Source organism: Carcharodon carcharias, chromosome 14 (genome assembly GCF_017639515.1).
Source record: "Carcharodon carcharias isolate sCarCar2 chromosome 14, sCarCar2.pri, whole genome shotgun sequence".
In the NCBI taxonomy this organism is placed as follows: domain Eukaryota; kingdom Metazoa; phylum Chordata; class Chondrichthyes; order Lamniformes; family Lamnidae; genus Carcharodon; species Carcharodon carcharias.
The window spans coordinates 147467942-147491026 of record NC_054480.1 but is presented as its reverse complement, the minus strand read 5'-3'; the positions used below and the strand labels follow the sequence as shown (position 1 = coordinate 147491026).

Sequence of the window (23085 nt, the reverse complement as noted above, 5' to 3'; positions counted from 1 at the left end):
TCAACCTTAAATCTTCAGCATGGGGTACGGAAAAGCAGAGAAAGTGAGAGGCATAACAAAGGAAAAACCAAGAGTCCCCAATAATTAAGGGGAGAATTTTCTCCGTCGGGCGGGTGGCGCTATCTGTGCAGGCGGAGGGAGGAGGGAGAGTTGGGGCCTGCGCTCTTTCACACACGCACACGAAAGAGCGCAGAAATCTGCGAGGCACAGAGCTGCCTCAGGGAGATTATTCAACTTTTCATAATCAAAGTAAAGAATGAAAATCTTTTCAGACATGTCCCCTCATGTGACAGCATCACATGAGCTGGGACACGTCAATAAATTTTAATAAAATTTTTTAATCAAATTTATAAACCCTTCATGAAACCTCATTCCGCCCGTGGATGAGGTTCTATGAAAAATGCGAAGGCCGCCTGGGCTCTTCGCCTGCCTGACAACATTAAGGTTGGATGGGCAGCACAGGCAAATACCCTCAATTAGTTTAATAATGGCTTTAATAAGCCTTTGACAGTTCGGCGGGCGAGCTGCTGAACTGAGGATCGGAATGACGCACAGTGATGTTGAAATGCACAGCAGACATCACCGCGCATCATTTTACCCGTCGGCAAGTGGGGCTTGCTCCTGCACGCTGACCAGAAGATTTAGGCTTAAGTTGCCCAAGGACCAGGTAGAGGTGAATGTTTGATGACAATAATAGAGCAACTAGAGAGAAAAATGTAACTCCAAATCAAGGAGAAAATTCAAATCTTGAGTTTAGCTCAACTACTTTTGAGTCTAAATGGTTGACAGTTCCTCAAAAAATTACTACAGCACAGACAGGAGCATACCAGATACAAAATCAGATGAACTACTGCAATGCATAAAACATGGCATAACTGTTCTAACCAGTAATAACCATATAAATAAAAATGCTATTTAATTGGTTTCAATATCTGTTCTATAACAAGGTTATGAAAACTTCAAAATGGCTCTCAGCTATGACCAATGATGCCAGAATCCTATTTCCTGGTTTATGGTTTGTTCTGCCAGGATCTTTTTGTAAAAAATTGGTTTATCTGTTCTTCAATCCACTAAGCATTTCATTGTTAATGTAAATTTTATTCTCCTTTTAACACAAAATCCACTACTTCACATTGAACTGTATCACCTTTACCCAATTCCCTAATCCATCCATTTCCATGTAGATACAAATGAAGGCTGTAAAACATTAGTTCATTCATCCAGAAAGATCTTAATACCTCCTCCCTATAATTGCAGTAAGAGATTTCAATGATTCCAAGGTTTTTACCATTATCTGGCAGTTTACTCAATATATTGATTAAACGACATGAAGAATCTCTTAAATCAATAAGGCTTGCTTTTCACTTTTTTGAAAGCGTTCCCTGGTTCTACTTCTGCAGTTTAATTTGAAGTAATAATTCCGGTCAGCTTTTCAAACACAAATTGTCCTCCTGCTCTTTTAACTGTGCAGCATCTTTTAATTTGAGGTTACCAATAAATTTGATTTGTCTTTCTACAAACAGGTCCAAGTCATTCAACGTTTACAAAGAGTGCAAGAGCTCCTTAACAGGGATCCCTCTGAAGCACCAGCTTCAGGCCCATGCTCCTGACATTTAGCACATAGAGAATTGAGGATTAAGTGATTGCTATCTTCCTGAGCATCAATTCCTGACCTACATCAGGGCGGATCACTATTGCACTGCCAAGAGGAGGTCCTCTGCTCATTTTGCCACACCTCACGGTCATGCACTTTAAGAGCCTACCGTTCTCAATGAGCAATATGACCAGGGATAAAGAATACGCAAGATGGTTTCTCATTGCTTTCCGAAACACACCCTCTTCCTGAAGGATCCTCTGTTTATAAGCAGTCATTGTCCCTAGAGATTTTAGCTCATGCCATCACCAAAAATTCACTGGTTGCACCACTGGCCATGGCTCATAGGCCAGAGCATGGGACAACTTGCAAAAAGACAGGACAACCACACGAGGTCCAAATGACCTAGTTTTCTTAACAATGGGTAGTCATCCTCAAAAAAGTGAGCTAACAATTGTAATTCAACCTGGTTTTCTAGATAAAAGAAAAGCTAGTGCCCACAACAACTCAACTAAATTGAACATTTACTTGTATTGTTAAAAGACTGCTTGCACCTTTGAAAGCAGAGATAAATGTCTGCACTCAGTCACAAATCACGAGACCAATGCCAAGTTAAGTATGCAAAAAAAATTACTAAAATTTGAAACGACCACAAAAATCAATACCATTCTCTTGCAGTTCTTCTAGAAATGTAATTTAAAGCTGTAAGTTTGTAAAACCCTGCGGTATTTAATACAAGTCACAACACATTTACATACTAAGTGTTGATGAATGATCCATTCCTTTTAGACATGCATTTCTGCCTCATTCTGGCTATAGCACGATATAATTCTTTGAAATGAGAAAATATGAATTGATGGGCAGTACATGCTCATTATTGCACAAAATGGCAGCAGGGGAGACGAGAAACCAGGTGAATCTCAAATCAGATGTGCTGACAACATTAATTCAAATCAAAAGGTGACATCCAAGTGGTTAGAGTTTTTGAGAGAAGAGAAAGGTTCTAAAAATAAAAATTGGACATGCTCTGGGCTTGGAATCACACTGGAAATTTGTTTTGGAGTTCCCTCGATTTGCTACCGTAACATTGGCAGAAGCCTCATACACGTGAAACCAGGGTGAAATTCTAAGCCCAACCTTAAAATGACCTCAAAATACCAGTGTGACACTTGCTTTTCCCATTTAGCCATCTTTATGATGCAAGCAAGGCTGCTAATACCATGGCAATGTGGAATGATAATTGCAGAATGATAGATGCTTCCAAATTCAAAGCATTGAAGTGACAAGAAAAATTGGTTGGGACCAAAATATTTTTACATTTGGAATATTTGCAGCAGAGAGAAAGGAAGCTTGCAGTCTGGGCAAAACTGAAATCCAGGTTCTTAAAATGTGAAAGGATAGTTAGGAGTGTTGTGAGGTTGTATGTTGTCTCATGAGGAGATCTAGAGACTTGTATGGTTGAACATTAACTGTTCATTAATAACTATATACATATATACAGGATATAGTCCTGGTTTGGTGCTACCTTCATGCTGATTTCTATCACAGTCTCTCTCCTACATGCTACAACTCCCTTGTGACGCCATAATGTGGGCGGTACTGTTTCCCCAGTCCCACATTAAACCTCAACAGTTCTGAACACCTTAATACTACAAGGAGGGCCTCTGGCTGGTCTGGTCCGGAGATATCAGTGGAATGGCTGGTGAGGTGTGGAGATATCAGTGAATGGATATCAGATGGAATGCCTGATTGGCCTAGCATGCCTCCATTTTTCTCCTCAAAACTGAGGGAGGCAAAAATTTGGCTTGAATTTGATAACACATTGTGCCCTGATACGGAGGGGTGAAGTGTTGTGCCACTTAATGTGGGTCTCATGCCAGACAAAGTCACAGGCAACAGGTTTTTTTTTTAAAAAGTGCATGCTAAAATGAAGAAATACAGTTCCCAAAAATAAAACTGCTGAGCTCTTCAAACGGGTTGAGTAACAAATAACAGGATTGTTAAATCACAGTGGGGACATGAATTATGTTAGGAGGAACAAAACATATTTCTGCATTTGGAACAGATGGTGTTAGCAGTAGTGGATCTTACACCACAAAACATCTACAAGACACCTGGTAATGAGAAATGGCACTCCAGCAGATTACCAAGCTGCAGAGGCAGCAGTTAAATATGAAAATTGGATGTATAAATCACAAGAAAAATGCAAAAATTACTTGTAACATAAGGTGATTGCTGCTATGTTACTGCATATTTGTAAGTTTAATTAAACTGTTTGTCATTTGCTGCACTCAGATGCCAAATTAGTTCAAAGTAACTTACATTTTGAAATAATTAGTGTGCAACTCTTAAGACAGGACAACTTATAAATCTCTCATATGCCACAAATGATCCAAGAATTTTTGAGTTCATTTTTTTTTATATTCAGCATTTCTAATCACATAACTAACTACAGAAAGCAAATTAACGGTAGTGGGAGGAAGAACTCTATCCTGTAGACTCATTGCCTCACAAATCAAACGAGATATTCTTTGAAATTACAGGGCTTGCTTGGATCAGTGTTTGCTAGGGTTACATTCAAGGCACTACATAGGTGTGAAGAGAGGCACATAGGCACCTGGTACCTTACATTTCAATGTTACAGAAATACAAGTAAATTAGAAGTTCTGCACATCAAACCAATAAAACTGTTATTCTTCAAGATTTCCCAATTGCTAATGTTCTGGTAGTTAGCCGCCAAACGCACAGATCAGGACAATCCTCAATTTGATTCCCAGTCTGCGCTCACGACAGTGTCAGGAGTGCTCCAGTTAGCTTTAGTGTCCAACTTGGGAGTGGAAGGAAAAAACTGCCACACCCAATTAACTGGTGGTCCCTGCTGGGGTGGGGAGGACACTCATACACTGACACACAGATCAGATTTGGCTGTGACACTCCTCAAAATTCCATCTTGGTTCATATGAGGACTAAGGCTTTGGCCCTTCACATGCAGTCCAACCTATTTTGAGTTCCTTGGAATCAATCACTAACTTAAGCAAGCCCCTAGATTTTAAGCCCTGCTATCCATACCACACACGACCTTTTGCTCTTGCAATGAAGAGTTAGGATCTACATGATAGTATAGATCAGAAAAGCCTAGCCAAACCTAAAGCCAATTTCCTATAAACACCCCAACCAAAAGACTAAGGGAATAGTAGAAGGGAATGATTGTGAAGATTATTCATTATTCAAAGAAAGAATGAAACAATACACTATAGTAAAAGGAGAAAGTATAAAAACATCGGCCCTCACCATCTACACAGTAATATTGAAGATTTGATTGCCAAGATGAAGGAAGTGAATCTTGAACATTGCATTCAGTGCTAAACACCAGACTTCAGGAAGAATATACTTAGAAGGGGCACAGTGCAGATGTGTCTGAATGATATTATAAGGGCTAAATGTTAGGCTGCTTAGTAGGTTTTTATTCCCTCAAGTATAGAAGATTGAACTCCAATAAGTCCAAAACAAAGAAAAACCCACAGCTCATTAACCTTATGTACAAACCTGTCTTCCAAGTAAGAAACTTAAAAATGTCACCTTCAAAGCACAAATTTTAAAAACTTATATAGAGGCCTTCATGATCTCTAAATATCACAAAATGTTCTACAGCCAATGAAGTACTTTTGAAACATAGTCATTGTTACGTTGTTAATGTGGAAAATATAACAGTCAATTTGAACACAGCAAGCTCCCAAAGACAGCAATGAGGAAATGACCAGATTATTGTAATTAGGTTTTGGTTGAAGGATAAATATTGGCTAGAATTATAAGAACTTCTGTGCTTCTTCAAAGAGTGCCATGGAACATTATGTTCAACTGAGGAGGAAGGGGTGGGGTGCAGAAGGCTTTGTTTGAAAAAGTCTCATCCAAAGGATAACAGGTTCAACAGTGCACCAGATCACATTCCAGATAGTCAGGCAATGAAGGATAAAACTGGAGTCTAGTCCTTACACTTAAGAGAGACTTAGAGATACTCACAACAAGAATGTGCCTCCAGAAACCCAATCAACCATTTCAGTATGCACCTATAACTAAGAGCCAAGCAAATCCTCAATTAATACTCCACCTGACTACTATTAAATACCCAATTAAAATACAATTAAAACAGAACTTCTTCACTATGGTTGTGGTGTCAGCCTGGATTTTATGCTCAGAGTGGAACTTGAATTCCAGCCTTCAGATTGAGGCAGGAGTGCTACAACCGAGTCACAGCTGATAGCTGAAGAAACTCAAATGAAGGATTATATTAAAATTCCTATTAGTAACCAGAGAGATGCTTTTGCAGCTTTCATTTAACTTACATAATACAAGTTAATGAGAACAATCGGCTCTAAAACTAAATGAAGGAATGTGACGGTAGTGACATACTTGGATACTCAGACTGAACATGGCTGGTATTCTAGTATATAAATGCATCTTGGAATCTCACTTCCTGTACTCATCTCTGGCACAGAACTTTTGATCGATATCCTCCAGATCCTACATCATGTAAATATGCTGTTTTCAAATGAAACAAAGTAGAAAATCTTTGCAATTATTGATTTCTTGGTACTTGATTTCTCAGTTTCATGGATTCTATTTGGTCAACTGCCTGGAAAGCAGACTGCAATTAGCAAGTGTGATTTGGCAATATAGTCACACCCACTGCCTGCAACTGCAAATTAGCAGGGAAGAACAAAAACAACAGAGTACATTATTCTCTGGGTGATCCATAAAAGCTGACTTCATCTGCACAGTGCACACAAAGAGTATTTAAAATGTTATGAGAGAAGATGTAGTCAAGGTACCTAGGTCCAAAACGTTACTTCAAGATACCATATCTGAAATATATTTGTTTATGGGAACAAACCAGCTTCCCACCTAATGTACCATTATTCAAAAAAATTCAGGATCTTCAAAGCCAGAGGCTACAACCAACCTTCTCCTGAGTACATAATTCATTTGAGGAAATTTATTCAAAAATAACGGGCCATTACTTGCTGTGGCAGGTGAACCATTGACATCTACAGTTAGACAGAGCAGCTTTCATACACTTAGCTTTTTAAATTGTTTGTGACATGTCGCTGAAAGAGGGAGGTGATAACGTGACAGTGAGAAGCACAGGGCAAGCCTCCTGAACCAGATTCAAAGATGACAATATATACAGCTGAAGGAAATGAGAAGTATAGGGTAGGTGTAATCAGGTCAGATACAGAAAAAAATGGAAAAAGTTGGAAATAAAGATTATAAATTGAAGGATTAAGAGAGAGAAACAGGCATTTATTTCTCAATTATACATTTTATAAAATTTCCAACTATAGCTGAAATAATGAGACTCCACACCTGTAATAATGTCAGACTGATGAATGTTAATTACTGCCAATCATTGCTAAATAAATACTTTCAAAATGTACTAGACTTTGTGGCAACTTCACCAGTAGTTCATACCTGTCTGTTCTCACATACAATAGCCACTTGTCACATATGCTAATTGGGAATTAAGACACAGCTAATGGCCTCTTTTTTAGTTAAAAAATAGTGTAAAACAATTGTTGGGCATGTGATTTCAATACTTATTCACACAGTAGATATGAGCAACCTCACCATTCAATGCATATGAACAATGAGGCAGATACCATTTTTGCAAGCAACTGAGTGGTGCAAGTCAAACAAACAGAATCTTTTAGATATTTGGCTATCCTAGTCTGAAGTTGTTGTACCATTTGTACATAAACAACAGTAAGTGGATGGATGTACCAATTACATTTTATGTTGACCTTCTTCTACTATTTTGTCTGTTTGTCGTTTTAAGGCTATAAGCATGACCCCCACTTGACCCAACTCCTGTCAATGAATTAAAACAGCTTTTTTCAAGTTTACACAACATGCAGGCAAGTCATTCAGCAAGTGGCCACCCCCCACTGGTGCTGTTAAGATGCATATACAAGTCCATTGCTCACTACTCTTCACCTTATGCATCTCAGGCCACTGCCATGAATGGAGTTTTTGTGGCTCATTCAGCCCCACTTCACAGGTTTGCTTGCTTCTAGCCCAACTCCTGGATTTCTCCGCTTCCTATCAACCTTTTCCCCTCCAGCCAGATTTGGTGGGTTTAGAACTTCTCACTAATAGTCACTGACTGCTGAGGAGCCACTTTTGCAGGAGCAGCAACTGCAGTGAACTTAACTCTAGCAGATTTTGTACGTGCCCTATGGGTCAGTTAGGCTATTATCTGCCAATTCCTTTCCTTCGGGTAGGAAAAGACAAAACGGCTAATATACATGAAATTGTTGTTCTTGATTACAATTATGAATCTCCTTCTGCTCCAAGCAAGTTCCCCTTTCACTTACTTATTGGCCACCCAGGGCTCAATGTAAATAAATTCTTTCTTCCATTAAATGTTCACCTCTTTCTGTTTAATTTAATTTTCACAGCCACATTTGGAATCCAATCAACTTAGTTCCCCTTAAGTCTGCCAGCCCATACAATAGCCACTATAGTCATGTGGTAATTGGGAATTTAGATGCAACTTTAAAAAATAAATACATATGAGTGTAAGACAGTTGTTGGACACATGATCTCAGCAGTTATTCAAAATAGATGCATATGTGTTTTAATCTTTTTGTGCATTTGTTGGTAAATAGCAAAAAGTAGAATGTGCAAGTGTTTTTTGATTAATATGCTTACTTTCTTGATTACTCAACGAGGGTAGATGATTGTTTGGTAAATATGTGGATATTTCACATGCATCTAAAGGTGTGTCCTACTAAAATCAGTGTATGCGGCTACAATTGTCATCATAGTCACATCTGTAGCTGGTCAGTGATTTCCATTGGATAATACTACCTGCCTTCAGTCAGCAGGCACTAGGATCTACTTTTACCAGAGGGCGATCTGGGTGAATTCAAATCAAAGACAGACCAAAAGCTTCTCCATTCAATATTGACATCTTGCCAATTTCTCATTTTGTTTTCTTTCCCTCCCTCCACTGATCTCCACTTGCCACACATTCTGCCTTCTTTCTATTTGCTCCATTTCAACTAGTTGCTAACCATGACCTTCCCTCTAACTGCTCATTTCCCTGCCTTTCTTTCAGTTTTTAAGATTTACTACATTCGGTTTCTTAACATGTTATGATCCACACTGCAATTAACGTGCATTCCTCGAGTTGCATGACCAGAATTTAGATCCTCCAGCACTTTCCTTGGAGAAGCAGAGATTTAATAGAGGTGTTTAACATTATGAAGGATTTGGAGAGAATAAATAAGAAACTGTTTCTTCTGGCAGGAGTGCAAGTAACCAGGAGGACACATTTAAGATAATTGAAAAAGGACCAAAAAAAGGGAAATTAGGAGAATTTCTTTCCCACCAATTTGCATGGAGTTACGATGATTTGGAATATATTGTCTGTAGAGAAGCAGAAAATTGTAACTTTCAAAAGGGAATTCAATATATACTCGACAAGGAAAAATTTGCAGGGCTATGGGGAGGGGGGTGGGATAAAGAATGGAGAATGGGACTAATTGGATAGCTCTTTCCAAGAGATGGCACAGGTGTGAAGGGTGGAATGGCATCCTGTGTTGTATGATTCTATAACAAACCAGCAAGTAAATAAAATATAAATAAGTTGAATTGCCTGGGCTTCAAATGGTAGATTTCATATGTGCCCCGGGTCTGTTTGACTATTCCGACCTGAAGGAAAGGAAATTGGTCAGCAAAAGGCAAAAAGGATAATACACATGAAACTGTTTTTCTTGATTACAATTATGAATTTCCTTCTGCTCAAAGTTCCCTTTTCACTTACTTATTGGCCACACGGACAGCATCATAAGCACATCGGAGATCTTCCTCAGACATTTTGTATCCATCTTTAGGTAATCCAAATAGATCTGCCATAGTAGCCTGTAAACAGAATATACTCCATTAACCATTGAACATGTAATGGAAAAGGACTATCCAAAAAAAGGCAATTTTTTAATTAATATGGTATTTTGGCTTAAGCCTCAAATACCTAATAAAACATATATCCCATTAACTCATTGAACTTGCAAGATACAATAGCCTTTTGAAACAAAAAAAGACAAATTTCCTATTCATAGGGAGTCACACACACACACACACACACCATTGTATAGGCTATATTTTGTGTGCATCACTCCCAAAGATAACCTTTTAGATCAGATATGCTGTGGTTTCAGTTCCCAATTTTGTGCTTTTTATGAATGGTGCTACTTTTCTTGTTCCTACTACTCTTACAATTGAACTAATTTCAGTTTGGAGAGTTCGTTTTTTTTAAAAAAACTCTCCTCAGATACTAGGACTTTATGGATTTGTGTAACAAATCAACATAAATAAACACATGATACAAGGTTTGTTCAAAGAGCTGTCAGTCTTCCCCCAAAGCTTTGCAGACAGCTGAACAAAATCCCATTTGGATTCTTCAAGTTAAGCTCAATAGACGACAATTCCAACCACAGCTAGATTTCAAATATCTTTACTTCACAACTGTACTACAGACAGATGCTACACCAAAACCAGACCACTGGGAAAGTTAGAGATGAAAATCTGCATACTATGCCCAAGTCATAACATATTGGCACATCAACATCTCAACCTTCTTCCAAACTTTTAATAGCACTTTTGTGCTGCTAAACTACACTGCTTGGAAGTGTTAATTTGTGTCACAGTGCAAGAGACCTACATGGTACAAGAGAAACGCAATCATTTAATGGACAATGTAACCCGGCACTGCTCCAGCAGCCAGCACCACTACCATTAACACCCCTTTGTCCTTTTGCTCATAACATCTTTGTCAATCTCTCCTTTGCCTCCTGGCCTTCGATCCAGCTTCACCTGCTCCACCCCCTTTAACCAGTATAAATTTCATCACATTTTTACTTCTCTTTAGCTCTGAAGAGTCATATGGGCTCAAAACATTAACTCTGTATTTCTCTCCACAAATGCTGTTAGACCTGCGGAGTTTTTCCAGCACTTTGTTTCAGAATTCCAGCATCCACAGTATTTTGCTTTTAACCCGACACTTAATTGGAGCACTATTTCAATCTGAGCCAGATCCAGATACATTTTCCTCATACAAAGTTCAGTTTAAGCAGTGCCCAAAAGAAAATTGGGCTTTGCGAATGGAAATATGGAATAATTTCAGAAGAAATGGCCAAAGGCATGAAACATTAGCTCTCAAGAGGAGGATGATCTGCTTGGTACCAGCAACTTCTTCCATTAGATGCAAAAACAATTGTGGACAAGTCAAAAGCAAACCACTAGGTATCCTGAAGAATTTTCCAGAATTATTTTGTGTATAGCTGAAAGAGCACAAAAGCAATTAATTTGAAGCTTTGGAATAATTTTTATACATCACTTGCCTTGTTTTTCATAGCGTCAATTTCCTTTTTTGCCATAAGGAGCTGAGATTTTAGCCAAATCTGTTCTTCTTTAAGCATTTCAGTCTCCTCAGTGGATGCTTTGAGCTGGTTCAGCAGATTGTAACCAGCATCTGTGCATTTCTCAATATCCTTTGCAGCAGAATTCTCAGCCAAGTCTTTCCTTAGCTGATCGAGCTCATTCTTTAGCTTCTGGTTCTCATGTTCAAGCTCTTGATACTAGTAAATATTTTGAAATATTACTGTAGGCTTATTTACTTTGTACTTCACATCACAGACATGAATATTTTCACAATGCTATAAATACATTTTAAGCAAACAAAATTCCAAGAATCTCAAAGATGTTCTTAACTTAGATTTTGCTTATTCACAAGTGATTTAAAATACACGACAGATTATATAATGCTTCATTATTACCACTCATCCTCACCCAATACTGTGAAGAGCAGCAATGAAGTGCCATAATCAAACTTAAGATACCGTGTAAACTTTGACATCAAACTCATAGCTAATCACTTGAAAGTGATGAATGATATGGTAACAGCTCAACACTTACAGCAAATTATAGCTTCACAATTCAGAAGTATCTAGAATTCAAGTCTGGTCACTCTTGCACCCAGACAATTCTGAAAAACTAAAAATGTATAATATGTATAATACCTTAGTAATGCTACATGTCTCTGCAATATCAGCACCTCTCATTTCACTTTCCTATTAAAATAAATTAAACACAACAAGTCACAAATGACAGTATCACATAATAACAAGTTTAACATACTAAATCACGTTATTTATCTCTGGTCTAAATCAAAGGGGTACAGGAAAATAGCTGCCAGTAGTATAGGCTTCTGACATTCTTCAAAGATTGAAGGCAGCATTGCCAACAAAAAGTTTGAACTCCTAAAGAAACTGAATGAACCAAGAAGAAAAAAAAAAAATAATAGAAAAGTAATTTGAAGAGTTAAAAATCAAAAACAAGACCTAAAAGGAAAGGTAGTTAAAACAATAACTTGTATTTATATAGTGCCTTTAATGTAATAAAAAGTGTCCTAAGGCACTTCACAAGAGCATTATAATACAAATTTTGATACTGAACTCCAGATATTGGGACAGACGACCAAAACCTTGGACAGAGGTAGGTTCAATGCTGTACCTTAAAAGGAAGTGGTAGAAAGGCAGAGGGGTTTATGAAGGGAGCTCTGTAGCTTTGGGCAGTTGAAGGTGCAGCTACCTATGGTGGAGTAATTAAAAATAGAGGATGCTCAAGAGATCAGAACCAGAAGATCATAATTATCTGAGGGTTGTGAGATAGGGAAGAGATGCCATGGAAGGATTTAAAAACCAAGAATGATCACTTTAAAATTGTGGCACTGCTTAACCTTGAGTTAATAGGAGTGAGCACAGGGCTAATGGTGAATAGGACTTGCTGTAAATTAGGACACACAAGCAGAGTTTTAAGTGACCACTTTTACAGATGGCCAGAAGAGCACTGAAACAGACAAGTCTAGAGGTAACAAAGGCACAGAAATGGGTTTCAACATCATGAGCTGAGGCAGAAGCAGAGTAAGGTGATGTTATGGAGGTGGAAAAAGTGGTCTTAGTTATGGCTGGTAGCTCATCTCGCCATTAGATGGCATCAAGTTTGCAAAGTCCATTTCAGACTCAGACTGTGGCCAGGGTGGTGGGGAATGAAGTTGGTGGGTAGGGACCAAAGACAAAGGCTTTGGTCTTCCTAATATTTAACAGAAATAAATTTCTGTTCATCCAGTGCTGGATGACAATTTAGAGACAGTGGAAGGGTCAGGAAAGATGGTGATGAGGTAAAGGTGGGTGTCGTCAGCATACATGTGGAAATTGATACTTTTTGGATGATGTCGAGGGGATATGTAGATAACAGGAGGGGGCCAAACAGATCCTTGGGGGCACCAGGTAAAAAAGTGCAGGAGCAGGAGATTCTCTGGCTACTATTAGATAGAAAATGCAGGCCCACCCAGCCGGATGATGGAGATGGCATTGGAGGAGAACGGTGTGGTCTAACATGTTGAAGGCTGGAGTCAGGTCAAGAAAGACGAGAAGAGATTGTTTATCTTTGCTACAGTCATTGGGATATGAAAATGGAGACAGACAAGCGTGCCCAGAGAGGGCAGGACAACAAAATATTGTGAACCAAGAATATTTCTAAAAACAGACTTTTAAATTATAAGCAAAAAAATGCTTCAAAAATTGGATAGTAGTAAAAAGAACATTAACTGAATCTTCTGAAAACAAGGGGCAATAGAATGACAGTATACAAAGGAACAGCAGTCCAATGGAAAACTAAGGAGCATTTTGAAGCAGGTAAAATGTACAGCTGGTGCACTTTGTAAAAGAAAATTAAAAACAGAAATGGATCTCTTTCCATTTGGAATGAGATTCCAAAGAACTGTTGATAAAGATGTGGAAAGGACTTCAGCAGGAGTGAAATAGGGCAAGGCAGGCAAGAATGCAGAGGTCAAATTAGATAGCAGTAGCTAGGATGTAGGATTTGATATTCAGTTCAGGTCAAACAGGTTATCTGAGCTGTGCACTGTCACACCCAACCCCAAATAGTCACCTAGGAAGGCAGATGGAGGTGTTGTATTTGGTAACAGCCAAACACAATGGCCTCAGACTCTATACAGAGTTTTAACTGCTTTTAAGCAGTTCTTACTTGCCAGATCTGAAATGGGGCGAATAGAAAATAAAAACAATTACCTGGAAAAACTCAGCAGGTCTGGCAGCATTGGCGGAGAAGAAAAGAGTTGACGTTTCGAGTCCTCATGACCCTTCGACAGAACTTGAGTTCGAGTCCAGGATAGAGCTGAAATATAAGCTGGTTTAAGGTGTGTGTGTGGGGGGCGGAGAGATAGAGAGACAGAGAGGTGGAGGGGGTTGGTGTGGTTGTAGGGACAAACAAGCAGTGATAGAAGCAGATCATCAAAAGATGTCAACGACAATAGTACAATAGAACACATAGGTGTTAAAGTTAAAGTTGGTGATATTATCTAAACGAATGTGCTAATTAAGAATGGATGGTAGGGCACTCAAGGTATAGCTCTAGTGGTTTTTTTTTTATATAATGGAAATAGGTGGGAAAAGGAAAATCTTTATAATTTATTGGAAAAAAAAAGGGAAGGGGGAAACAGAAAGGGGGTGGGGATGGGGGAGGGAGCTCACAACCTAAAGTTGTTGAATTCAATATTCAGTCCGGAAGGCTGTAAAATCCCTAGTCGGAAGATGAGGTGTTGTTCCTCCAGTTTGCGTTGGGCTTCACTGGAACAATGCAGCAAGCCAAGGACAGACATGTGGGCAAGAGAGCAGGGTGGAGTGTTAAAATGGCAAGCGACAGGGAGGTTTGGGTCATTCTTGCGGACAGACCGCAGGTGTTCTGCAAAGCGGTCGCCCAGTTTACGTTTGGTCTCTCCAATGTAGAGGAGACCACATTGGGAGCAACGAATGCAGTAGACTAAGTTGGGGGAAATGCAAGTGAAATGCTGCTTCACTTGAAAGGAGTGTTTGGGTCCTTGGACGGTGAGGAGAGAGGAAGTGAAGGGGCAGGTGTTGCATCTTTTGCATGGGCATGGGGAGGTGCCATAGGAGGGGGTTGAGGAGTAGGGGGTGATGGAGGAGTGGACCAGGGTGTCCCGGAGGAAGCGATCCCTACGGAATGCCGATAAGGGGGGTGAAGGGAAGATGTGTTTGGTGGTGGCATCATGCTGGAGTTGGCAGAAATGGCGGAGGATGATCCTTTGAATGCGGAGGCTGGTGGGGTGATAAGTGAGGACAAGGGGGACCCTATCATGTTTCTGGGAGGGAGGAGAAGGAGTGAGGGCGGATGCGCGGGAGATGGGCCGGACACGGTTGAGGGCCCTGTCAACGACCGTGGGTGGAAAACCTCGGTTAAGGAAGAAGGAGGACATGTCAGAGGAACTGTTTTTGAATGTAGCATCATCGGAACAGATGCGACGGAGGCGAAGGAACTGAGAGAATGGGATGGAGTCCTTACAGGAAGTGGGGTGTGAGGAGCTGTAGTCAAGATAGCTGTGGGAGTCGGTGGCTTATATTTCAGCTCTATCCTGGACTCGAACTCAAGTTCTGTCGAAGGGTCATGAGGACTCGAAACGTCAACGCTTTTCTTCTCCGCCGATGCTGCCAGACCTGCTGAGTTTTTCCAGGTAATTCTGTTTTTGTTTTGGATTTCCAGCATCCGCAGTTTTTTTGTTTTTATCGAATAGAAAATAGGTGGCTGATGCAATTCACCTGACCGGTTAGGTTAAAGCGACCTCACATATAAAAATAGTTTACTTGCAGAGACTATAAAAGGGGTATTTTTCTCATATCCAGCTTTCACAATGTCTTCTCAACTACAATCGATCAGATTAGGCTGCTCCAATTGAGCAGATTTCTCAGACGACAGTTAGCCAACATTAAGAAAGCTGATTGCATTAAATTCTGAAGTAGCTTTCTTAAAAATCATCCTCAACATAAAGACTCGCATTTATACAGCACTTTTCATGACCACTTACATTTCAAAGCACTTTACAGCTAATCAAGTTCTTGAGGTATAGTCACTGTTGTAATGTAGGAAATACATAGTAAATAGTTTCCTAATAATTAAACCTTGCTGTGCAGAAAAATGACTTTGATATGTCTTTCATTAAAATAATTAGTTCCATAAATTCAATAAGATTAAATCTATTTTAAGAATGCAGGATATCAAACTTCTGAATTTTTTTTTTAAATCCCATAGAGAACAAGAGAGCAAAACCTAGCCCCTGGGCAGGGAGAGCTTGGAAAAAAATTGGCCTAGATTCTTGCTCCTGGTCTGCAAGTGACTGTCAAGTAAAAGTAATGAATGTTCAGGAACACACTGTTTTGCTGGATGTTCCTCATATTAAAACACACCATCCTCAGGTATCAAACTGTACCCATAGCAGTCATTTCCTTCAGAAAGTGAGGAGCAAAGGGCAGAAAACTAAAATCACTGTTTGTGCAGGTGGGAGAGAAAAGGAGGTTATCTATTGTAGAAACATAGGAAATCCAGCACCCTTTCAAGGCTGTAAGTTTAGGCTTGATTTTACACGAGTATAAAGCCACAGAAGGTCAAACTGCTGCCTCCTGGTGGTCTCATGCCAAATAGCAAATATCAGTTATGCTTTTTATTTTGCATTGTTGCAGAGTGAAAAGCTCACTTCAGCTAAACAAGAAACAGTACAAATGCAGCAGCGTGTGGAATGGCCCATTATAGAAGCTGGGCCATTTGTTTTTTTTTTGCCTGTTACTGATGAATGTTTAAAGAGTTGATAAAATATTGAATATATTGGTAACATATATACATGAGTGCTTTTGGACGCATTTCTCCAACACCCCACGTCAACCAACCCTGTGGGTTGGTTAAAACATTTACATAACATTTTAATTCTACAGATCAAGTTAATTAACATTCCCATTTATCAGAAAACAAAAACAATCTGCTTCTTAAATAAACTTTAGTTTAGATATCTAGAGTGCTGAGTGCTGGTGTGCTCAGTTAAATGTGTAATGGCACATGAAATGTTACAATACTAACAAATGAAGCTAAAATTACCTTAATGAAAGTCATTTCATCTTTCAGATTTTCATATCTTTGTTCTAGGCAGGAGAATTCTTTCACAAGGTTCTGATAATGCAATCGCTCTTCCTCAAATTCAGTATGTAACTGATGACTCTTCGATGCCACCTTCAGGGCAATTTGATCTTTAATGCACAAAAAAAAACCTTATTTTGCTCCCATTCTCACTCCATTAATTGGGTTGGTTGGTGGGGGGTGCGGGGGGTGGGGTGAAGAGAGATGCTGAAGCAGGTAAATGGTAGTGTCCAAAAATTCTATAAAATACAGATAAAATGCAACTCTTCAATTTTGTATCGCCATTAAAACACTGTTTGATGATGCAGTTTTCAAGTATGTACACTAGCAGTTTTCAAGTATGTACACTAGGAGTATTGAATATTGTAGACTTAAAGAACATCTAAAAAGTTAAATTCCATTTTGTCCTTCCCTCAGTTAACTAATACTGGGATTTATTTTTTTAAAAATGGTGGCAAACAGCTCTGATACTTGGTGCAATTACTCACTGGGAGCTGTTCTGCACAAGGTGGAAAACATTTCCTACAAATGCCCCTTCCAGCAGAGGTTACAGAACAGAGAATCAGGGAGTGAGAGCCCCAGCTGATCTTCTGCATTACCCACTTTCAGCTCAGCATCCTCTACACCTTAAGTCAAGATGATCACAAACCAATATTCAAATCTGGTAACTCCCAAGCCAGTTGCACAGCCCCAAATAGTGCCTTTACCCAATAGAATATTTGAATACAATGGGAATTTTCACAAACTAATTTAGCAGAACGAATCTGCAATGTGAACATTTGCTCACTAAATCAAACAAGTTTCCAACTGGTCTTATCAATCTTAAAAGGGACGAGTAATTAAACCCATTTCGCCTATCGATCCCAATTTTATTTTATTTCCAAATGACCAAAAGAAGCAGTGATGGAATGCTCCCTATACAGCTCAAAGTTACATCATTTTCATCTGTCCCTACAAAAAACAAACTTTTCCACAGTAGCTACGTTAAAGCACTAACCTGTGGTATAAAGGTCTAGTACAGAAAGGGTTAATATGGGACTGAGTACAGTACAGCGATGCAAGAGAACACATGACCCACGCCCAAGGGTCAGTGTAGTGTTGGACAGAGCCATGTATAGAAGCAAGCATGAAGACAGCTCCTAGCTTGGACCTTTACTGCACCTATGTAGTTTCTAGCAGTTAATAAATACTTACTGTTGAACTACCCAAGACTATGAATACCTTAAGGCTTACCGAACTAAGTCCAACACCTTACAACATGTGACCAACCCTGGTTATACTTGGCTGGCACCCAAGGGTACAGTCAGGAGAAACAAGTGCAGCCTCCTCTTCATCCCTCAAAGAGTTCCTCCCACTGTACAGTGGAGAGATATTAAGGAAGACACCCAGATGCCAGAACAACTTCCAATTCAACAAAGTTTACTTGCAGCCACAGAACCTACTACTCCTCAGACAGTATTGAGAACAAGATAAACGGGTTAAGAGGCCTCCAGAACTACCTGAACCTATTAACTCAGACTTTTGGAGGGGGGGAAAGAGATGGGGTAGTAGTAATGATGTAATACATGAGGTATACTGGGATAACTTTTAAATACGTTGGATAAAGACTTCAGGGGAGGTGTAGTATAAGGCTCTGGCACTGCAAAAGGGTTAATGTGAGACTGTACTGCAGCAAGCAAAACATGACCCACCCCTAGGGGTCAGTGCAGTGTTGGACAGAGCAACATGTAGAAGCTTAGAGACTACTCCTAGTTTGGGCCTGTACTGTACCTATGTATATAGTTTCTAGTAGTTAATAAATATTTACTGTCAAGCTACACAAGCCTATGAATACCTTAAGAGCTACCAAACTATGCCCAACACTTTATAACAAACCAGTTTACTGCAATTTGCGCAGTAAGAAAGGCTGGGTTAAGAACTAAAGTTCCACCAGTTATTCCATAAGTTCTTCACACAATTGCCCTAGTAACCTGTGGGGGAGAATCCTGTATTTTTTGGGATAGGGATGACATAACTTTAGGAAGTGTCAGCTCTTTGCAGGATCTTAGGGCACAGTGGATGGGGGAGAAATGGTAGAATCAAAGTTGGAAGAATTGCACCCCACCATAAAAATATTTCAAATAATTCAATTACCTCAATTAAAGCTAAATACAATTATTTCAGATGATTCAAAATTATACATATCTCAGAGCTATGTGAAACTCATTGCTAGATGTTCAATTTACAATAACCAACTTCACATAGTGTGGTACCAAGTTAAAGGACAAAAAGGAAAATAGCAAGGAAAGTAGGAAAAGCAAGGTTAGAGGCTGGGATATAATTGGATAACAGCATGCAGACTAATTCAGTCCCTATTTTAAAGTAGTGTTAAATATTTACATTTAAATTCCTGTGTTCAGGTTTATAATAGAAATGGACCATAAATTCTCCACATTGTAATTACCTTTTCTGCCAGCAATAACCACATTAGAATATGAACATACAAATTAGGAATATTGTGCACAATTTTGGCCATTCTGCTTCAAAAAGGAGCAGAGCACATTCAGGATTGGTCAGTATAAACAAAAATAAACTCCACAGAACAGTGATTGTGCTGCTTGGGAGGGACTACATCTCAGTAGAGAAGCTAGCTAAAGCTCATTAGAAATGGAAGGTTATTAGGAAGGCAGGAATTATACAGTAAATGGCAGAAGCCTTAAGTGCATCGACGGGCAGAGGGATCTGGGTGTACAGCTCCATAGGTCACTGAAAGTGGCAACGCAGGTGGATAAGGTAGTCAGGAAGGCATATGGCATGCTTGTCTTCATTGGCAGAGGTATTGAGTATAAAAGCTGGGAAGTCATGCTGCAGCTGTATAGAACCTTGGTTAGGCCACACTTGGAATATTGTGTGCAATTCTGGTCGCCACATTACCAGAAGGATCTGGAGGCGTTGGAGAGGGTGCAGAGGAGGTTTACCAGGATGCTGCCTGGTCTGGAGGTTATTAGCTATGAGGAGAAGTTGGAGAAACTCGGATTATTCTCACTAGAGCGACGGAGATTGAGGGGCAACTTGATAGAAGTTTACAAAATTATGAGTGGCATGGACAGAGTAGATAGTCAGAAGCTTTTTCCCTAGGGTGGAAGAGTCAATTACTAGGGGACATAGATTTAAGGTGAGAGGAGAAAACTATAAAAGGAGATGTGCGGGGCAAGTTTTTTTTTACACAGAGGGTAGTGAGTGTCTGGAATTCACTGCCAGAGGAGGTGGTGGAAGCAGGTACGATAGCGGTGTTTAAGAGGCAGCTTGACAAATACATGAATAGGATGGGAATAGAGGGATACGGACTCCGGAAGTGCAAAATGTTTTAGTTGACGGGCAATATGATCGGCGCAGGCTTGGAGGGCCGAAGGGTCTGTTCCTGTGCTGTACTTTTCTTTGCTCTTTGTTATTAGAGATGACTATTTTTGGGATGAGTATTTATACAGAATTTAAGAGGTTATATAGATGGGGAGGGATTGTTTGGTTAAAATCAACATGATCTGTGGAAGGAATATACATGGACTTAATGTCCTTTCCTAGCTTCAAGCTTCACAATTTTAACCAAGAAAAACATTTTGGTGCTATTTTCAGTACTTGCATCACGCTCCATGTCAAGTATCGAGATCTTAATACAAATGCTGCTTTACACAAAATGGTGCTTAGAACGGAATCTGTCAGTAAAGCACATCAAAAAGGGATACAAATGAACTTAAAAAACCTTAAATACCTTCAATAATCTTTGATTGCTCCTGAATATATCTATTAAATGCTTCTTTTTCATCACTTAACGCAATTTTCTCCTTTTCAAGAGCAGCAAAACGCTGAAAAATAAAGCTTAATATCAGAGACATTGAACAGCTGAACCACAAATAAAACAGTTTATAACTTAAATTTGATATTTCAGAAAATATCATTCTTATATCAAGAGTTACATTCACCTCAATATGAATGCACGCTTGTAAAAGTTTAGGTTTTTTCACTTAAAAATTCAAACCTGTAAAAAAACCATTATGCTGAGTGCACTTGTCAGCCTGAAATAGGTAAAGGGATAGGTTAGTGCTACAGGTTTTGGTTTACTGGTAACTGCTTAAGGGTTTGTTTCTCCAAAAACAAACCCAACCCGGAGTATTCTTCGGTGATAACAGTTGTAGCTAGCTCGAAAGGGGCCATGGTCAGATAACATCACTGCAATAGTGGAAAAGCAACTGGATAAAAAACCATTCTATAAAACTTAGGATTTCCATTTAACTTTGCTTAATTAAGATGCTTGCTGGAATGTAAATATTAATTAATTGGTATGCAGGAATAGAATAGAAATTACTTTAGTGAATCACTATGGTCCAACTGTCTGATATAGTGCAACAGCTAGACTGGGAAGCCTGTTAACCGGCTCTACAAACAACATTAGACATAAATAACTGAATAGAACAAATACAAATAATGAAACTTTTGCGAGTTCGCTTTGAAGGCCAGTGGTGTAATGTTTCTTAGGAGGGCGACAATGATCAGCAGGAACAACATGAATGAGATAAGGAAAAGATGTAAAGGCCTGGCTGATCAAGGCAAGGAGGCATGTGTGAAGGCTCAAGAAGCTAGTGGCAAGTGGGCAATATTTAGTGCAGGCTTTTATCCCACTGTATAGACAAAGCACTCATTTTATTGGGAATTTTGTAATAAAGAAAATCTTTATAAGGCACCATGGCTCCATCAATAAACACTCAGATCCACCACTGAAAAAGGTTATAAAGCAATAGGTGCTGGAGAGAAATTCCCAAGAAAATAGATCATGCTGGTTCTTCCTCATTTGTGCATTATTTTGTTCTCAAATGAATTTGGTCTTGCCTTTTGAAGAATATTGATTCTCAGGATCAGGCACCACTGGGAAGACCTGCACATCTGGTCCACCCCTGGGTTTCCTAGAACTGGACGCTGAATGGCTTGTTAGACCCCTCAGGAGTGCAGAGAATTGTCGGCCAAGTTGGTGTGTAATTGAAGTTACAAATAGGTCAGACCAGACAGGTTTGAATGGCAAGTTTCCTTTCCTAAAAAAGGACAGGAGTGAATCACTCGAATTTTTATGGCTATGACAGCTTAATGGTTACTTTTTTCTGATTCCTGGTTCATTTTTCCTTCAGGGAAAAAAGAAAAAGGTGGGATTGAAAATCTTAAACTGTCTATGGTGGGACCTTGGGCACTCTTCTCTGGATTAGTCCAGTAACAGGACCAATACATCACTGGACTCAAAGCTTCCTCCTCCTTTACTCTAGAATTTTAAATTATGTTTGTGATCAGAATTCACATTTGTTTAATTTGTTTTGTTTAATATTGTTCAAGTGGTAAGTTTGTCAAAATTTTAGGTAACCATACTAACATTGTTCAATGCAAAAATGTATAAACCCCTTAAAAGACTCTGACATTTAAAATAAACCTGCAGCAAAATAATTACTTACCTGAAAACATTACATTAAAAAATTTACTTAACTACTTGGGTGACTTATCTTCCAATTCGGAGTAGTTTCTATGGACTGGCTGAACAGACTAGGGTGTGTGCAGCTTGTCACCAGATTTGGAGATTAATCTGCTGTTGTAGACAGGCACCTTCACTTGATAGAAAAATACTACCTTACTGGGAAAACATGACTAGAACGCCAAAACTAAAACATTGATTTTATATTGCCAACAGTAAATCATCTGTCAACTTCAAGGTTCTGAATAGTCCTTTCCACCCTTTCACAAAACATGTGCCACATCACTGGCACACCAACTATGTAGTGATTTGAGAATACGAGTCAATTATCAAACTCAAAGTGACAATAAGGGAACGTTTTCTTTTTAAATTGGAGCAGTGGAGTGAAGTGCAAGAGCATTGTAGTTGTGGTACAGGATTAGCAATCCAGAGATCCTGAATTCAATGGAAAGTGGCAAATCAGAATTCAGCAAACCCAAGTTTGTGGGCAGGTACTAAAAAATTCAAAAGCTGCCAGATTCATGTAAAATCCCAAAATGTTTCACTAATGCCTTACCTAATCTAGCCTATGTATGACTACAGTTTCACCCTATGTAGTTAATGCCCTTTAAAATGGCTTAGCAAGTCAGTTATCACAATTCCCATTGAGCAAATAAAGACCCATACCAACTGAGGCAATAAATTTGACTTTGCAACTCTAATCAGGGATATGCCAAGCTATTTTTGATTAAATTATTAATAATGTTAGCCTAGCCTGCTTCCATCAGATTGTAAATACCATTCATTTTTAACGAGATAAATCATTCCTGCCAATCAACATAACCTTCACCACAATCCACCAGGTAACAGACAGGGATAGGAATGAAGGGCCAAAAGACTAATTTTTCATCCAGCCAATTAAGTCTCTAAATAGCCCAGTATAAATGAATGCTTTTCAACA

The 23085-nt window shown here is 39.2% G+C and overlaps 1 protein-coding gene across 1 annotated transcript in view; it reads right to left on the bottom strand.

The window, feature by feature from the left end:
- LOC121287634 (unconventional myosin-Vb-like) overlaps positions 1-23085 on the bottom strand; it is a 124576-nt gene that overhangs the window by 23120 nt on the left and 78371 nt on the right. Inside the window, exons 23-27 of the mRNA XM_041205567.1 lie at positions 20406-20499; positions 16619-16767; positions 11674-11724; positions 10996-11232; positions 9420-9517 (exon numbers count right to left, since the gene is read on the bottom strand). Coding sequence (XP_041061501.1) covers positions 9420-9517; positions 10996-11232; positions 11674-11724; positions 16619-16767; positions 20406-20499 — 629 coding nt within the window. The remainder of the gene's footprint in view (positions 1-9419; positions 9518-10995; positions 11233-11673; positions 11725-16618; positions 16768-20405; positions 20500-23085) is intronic.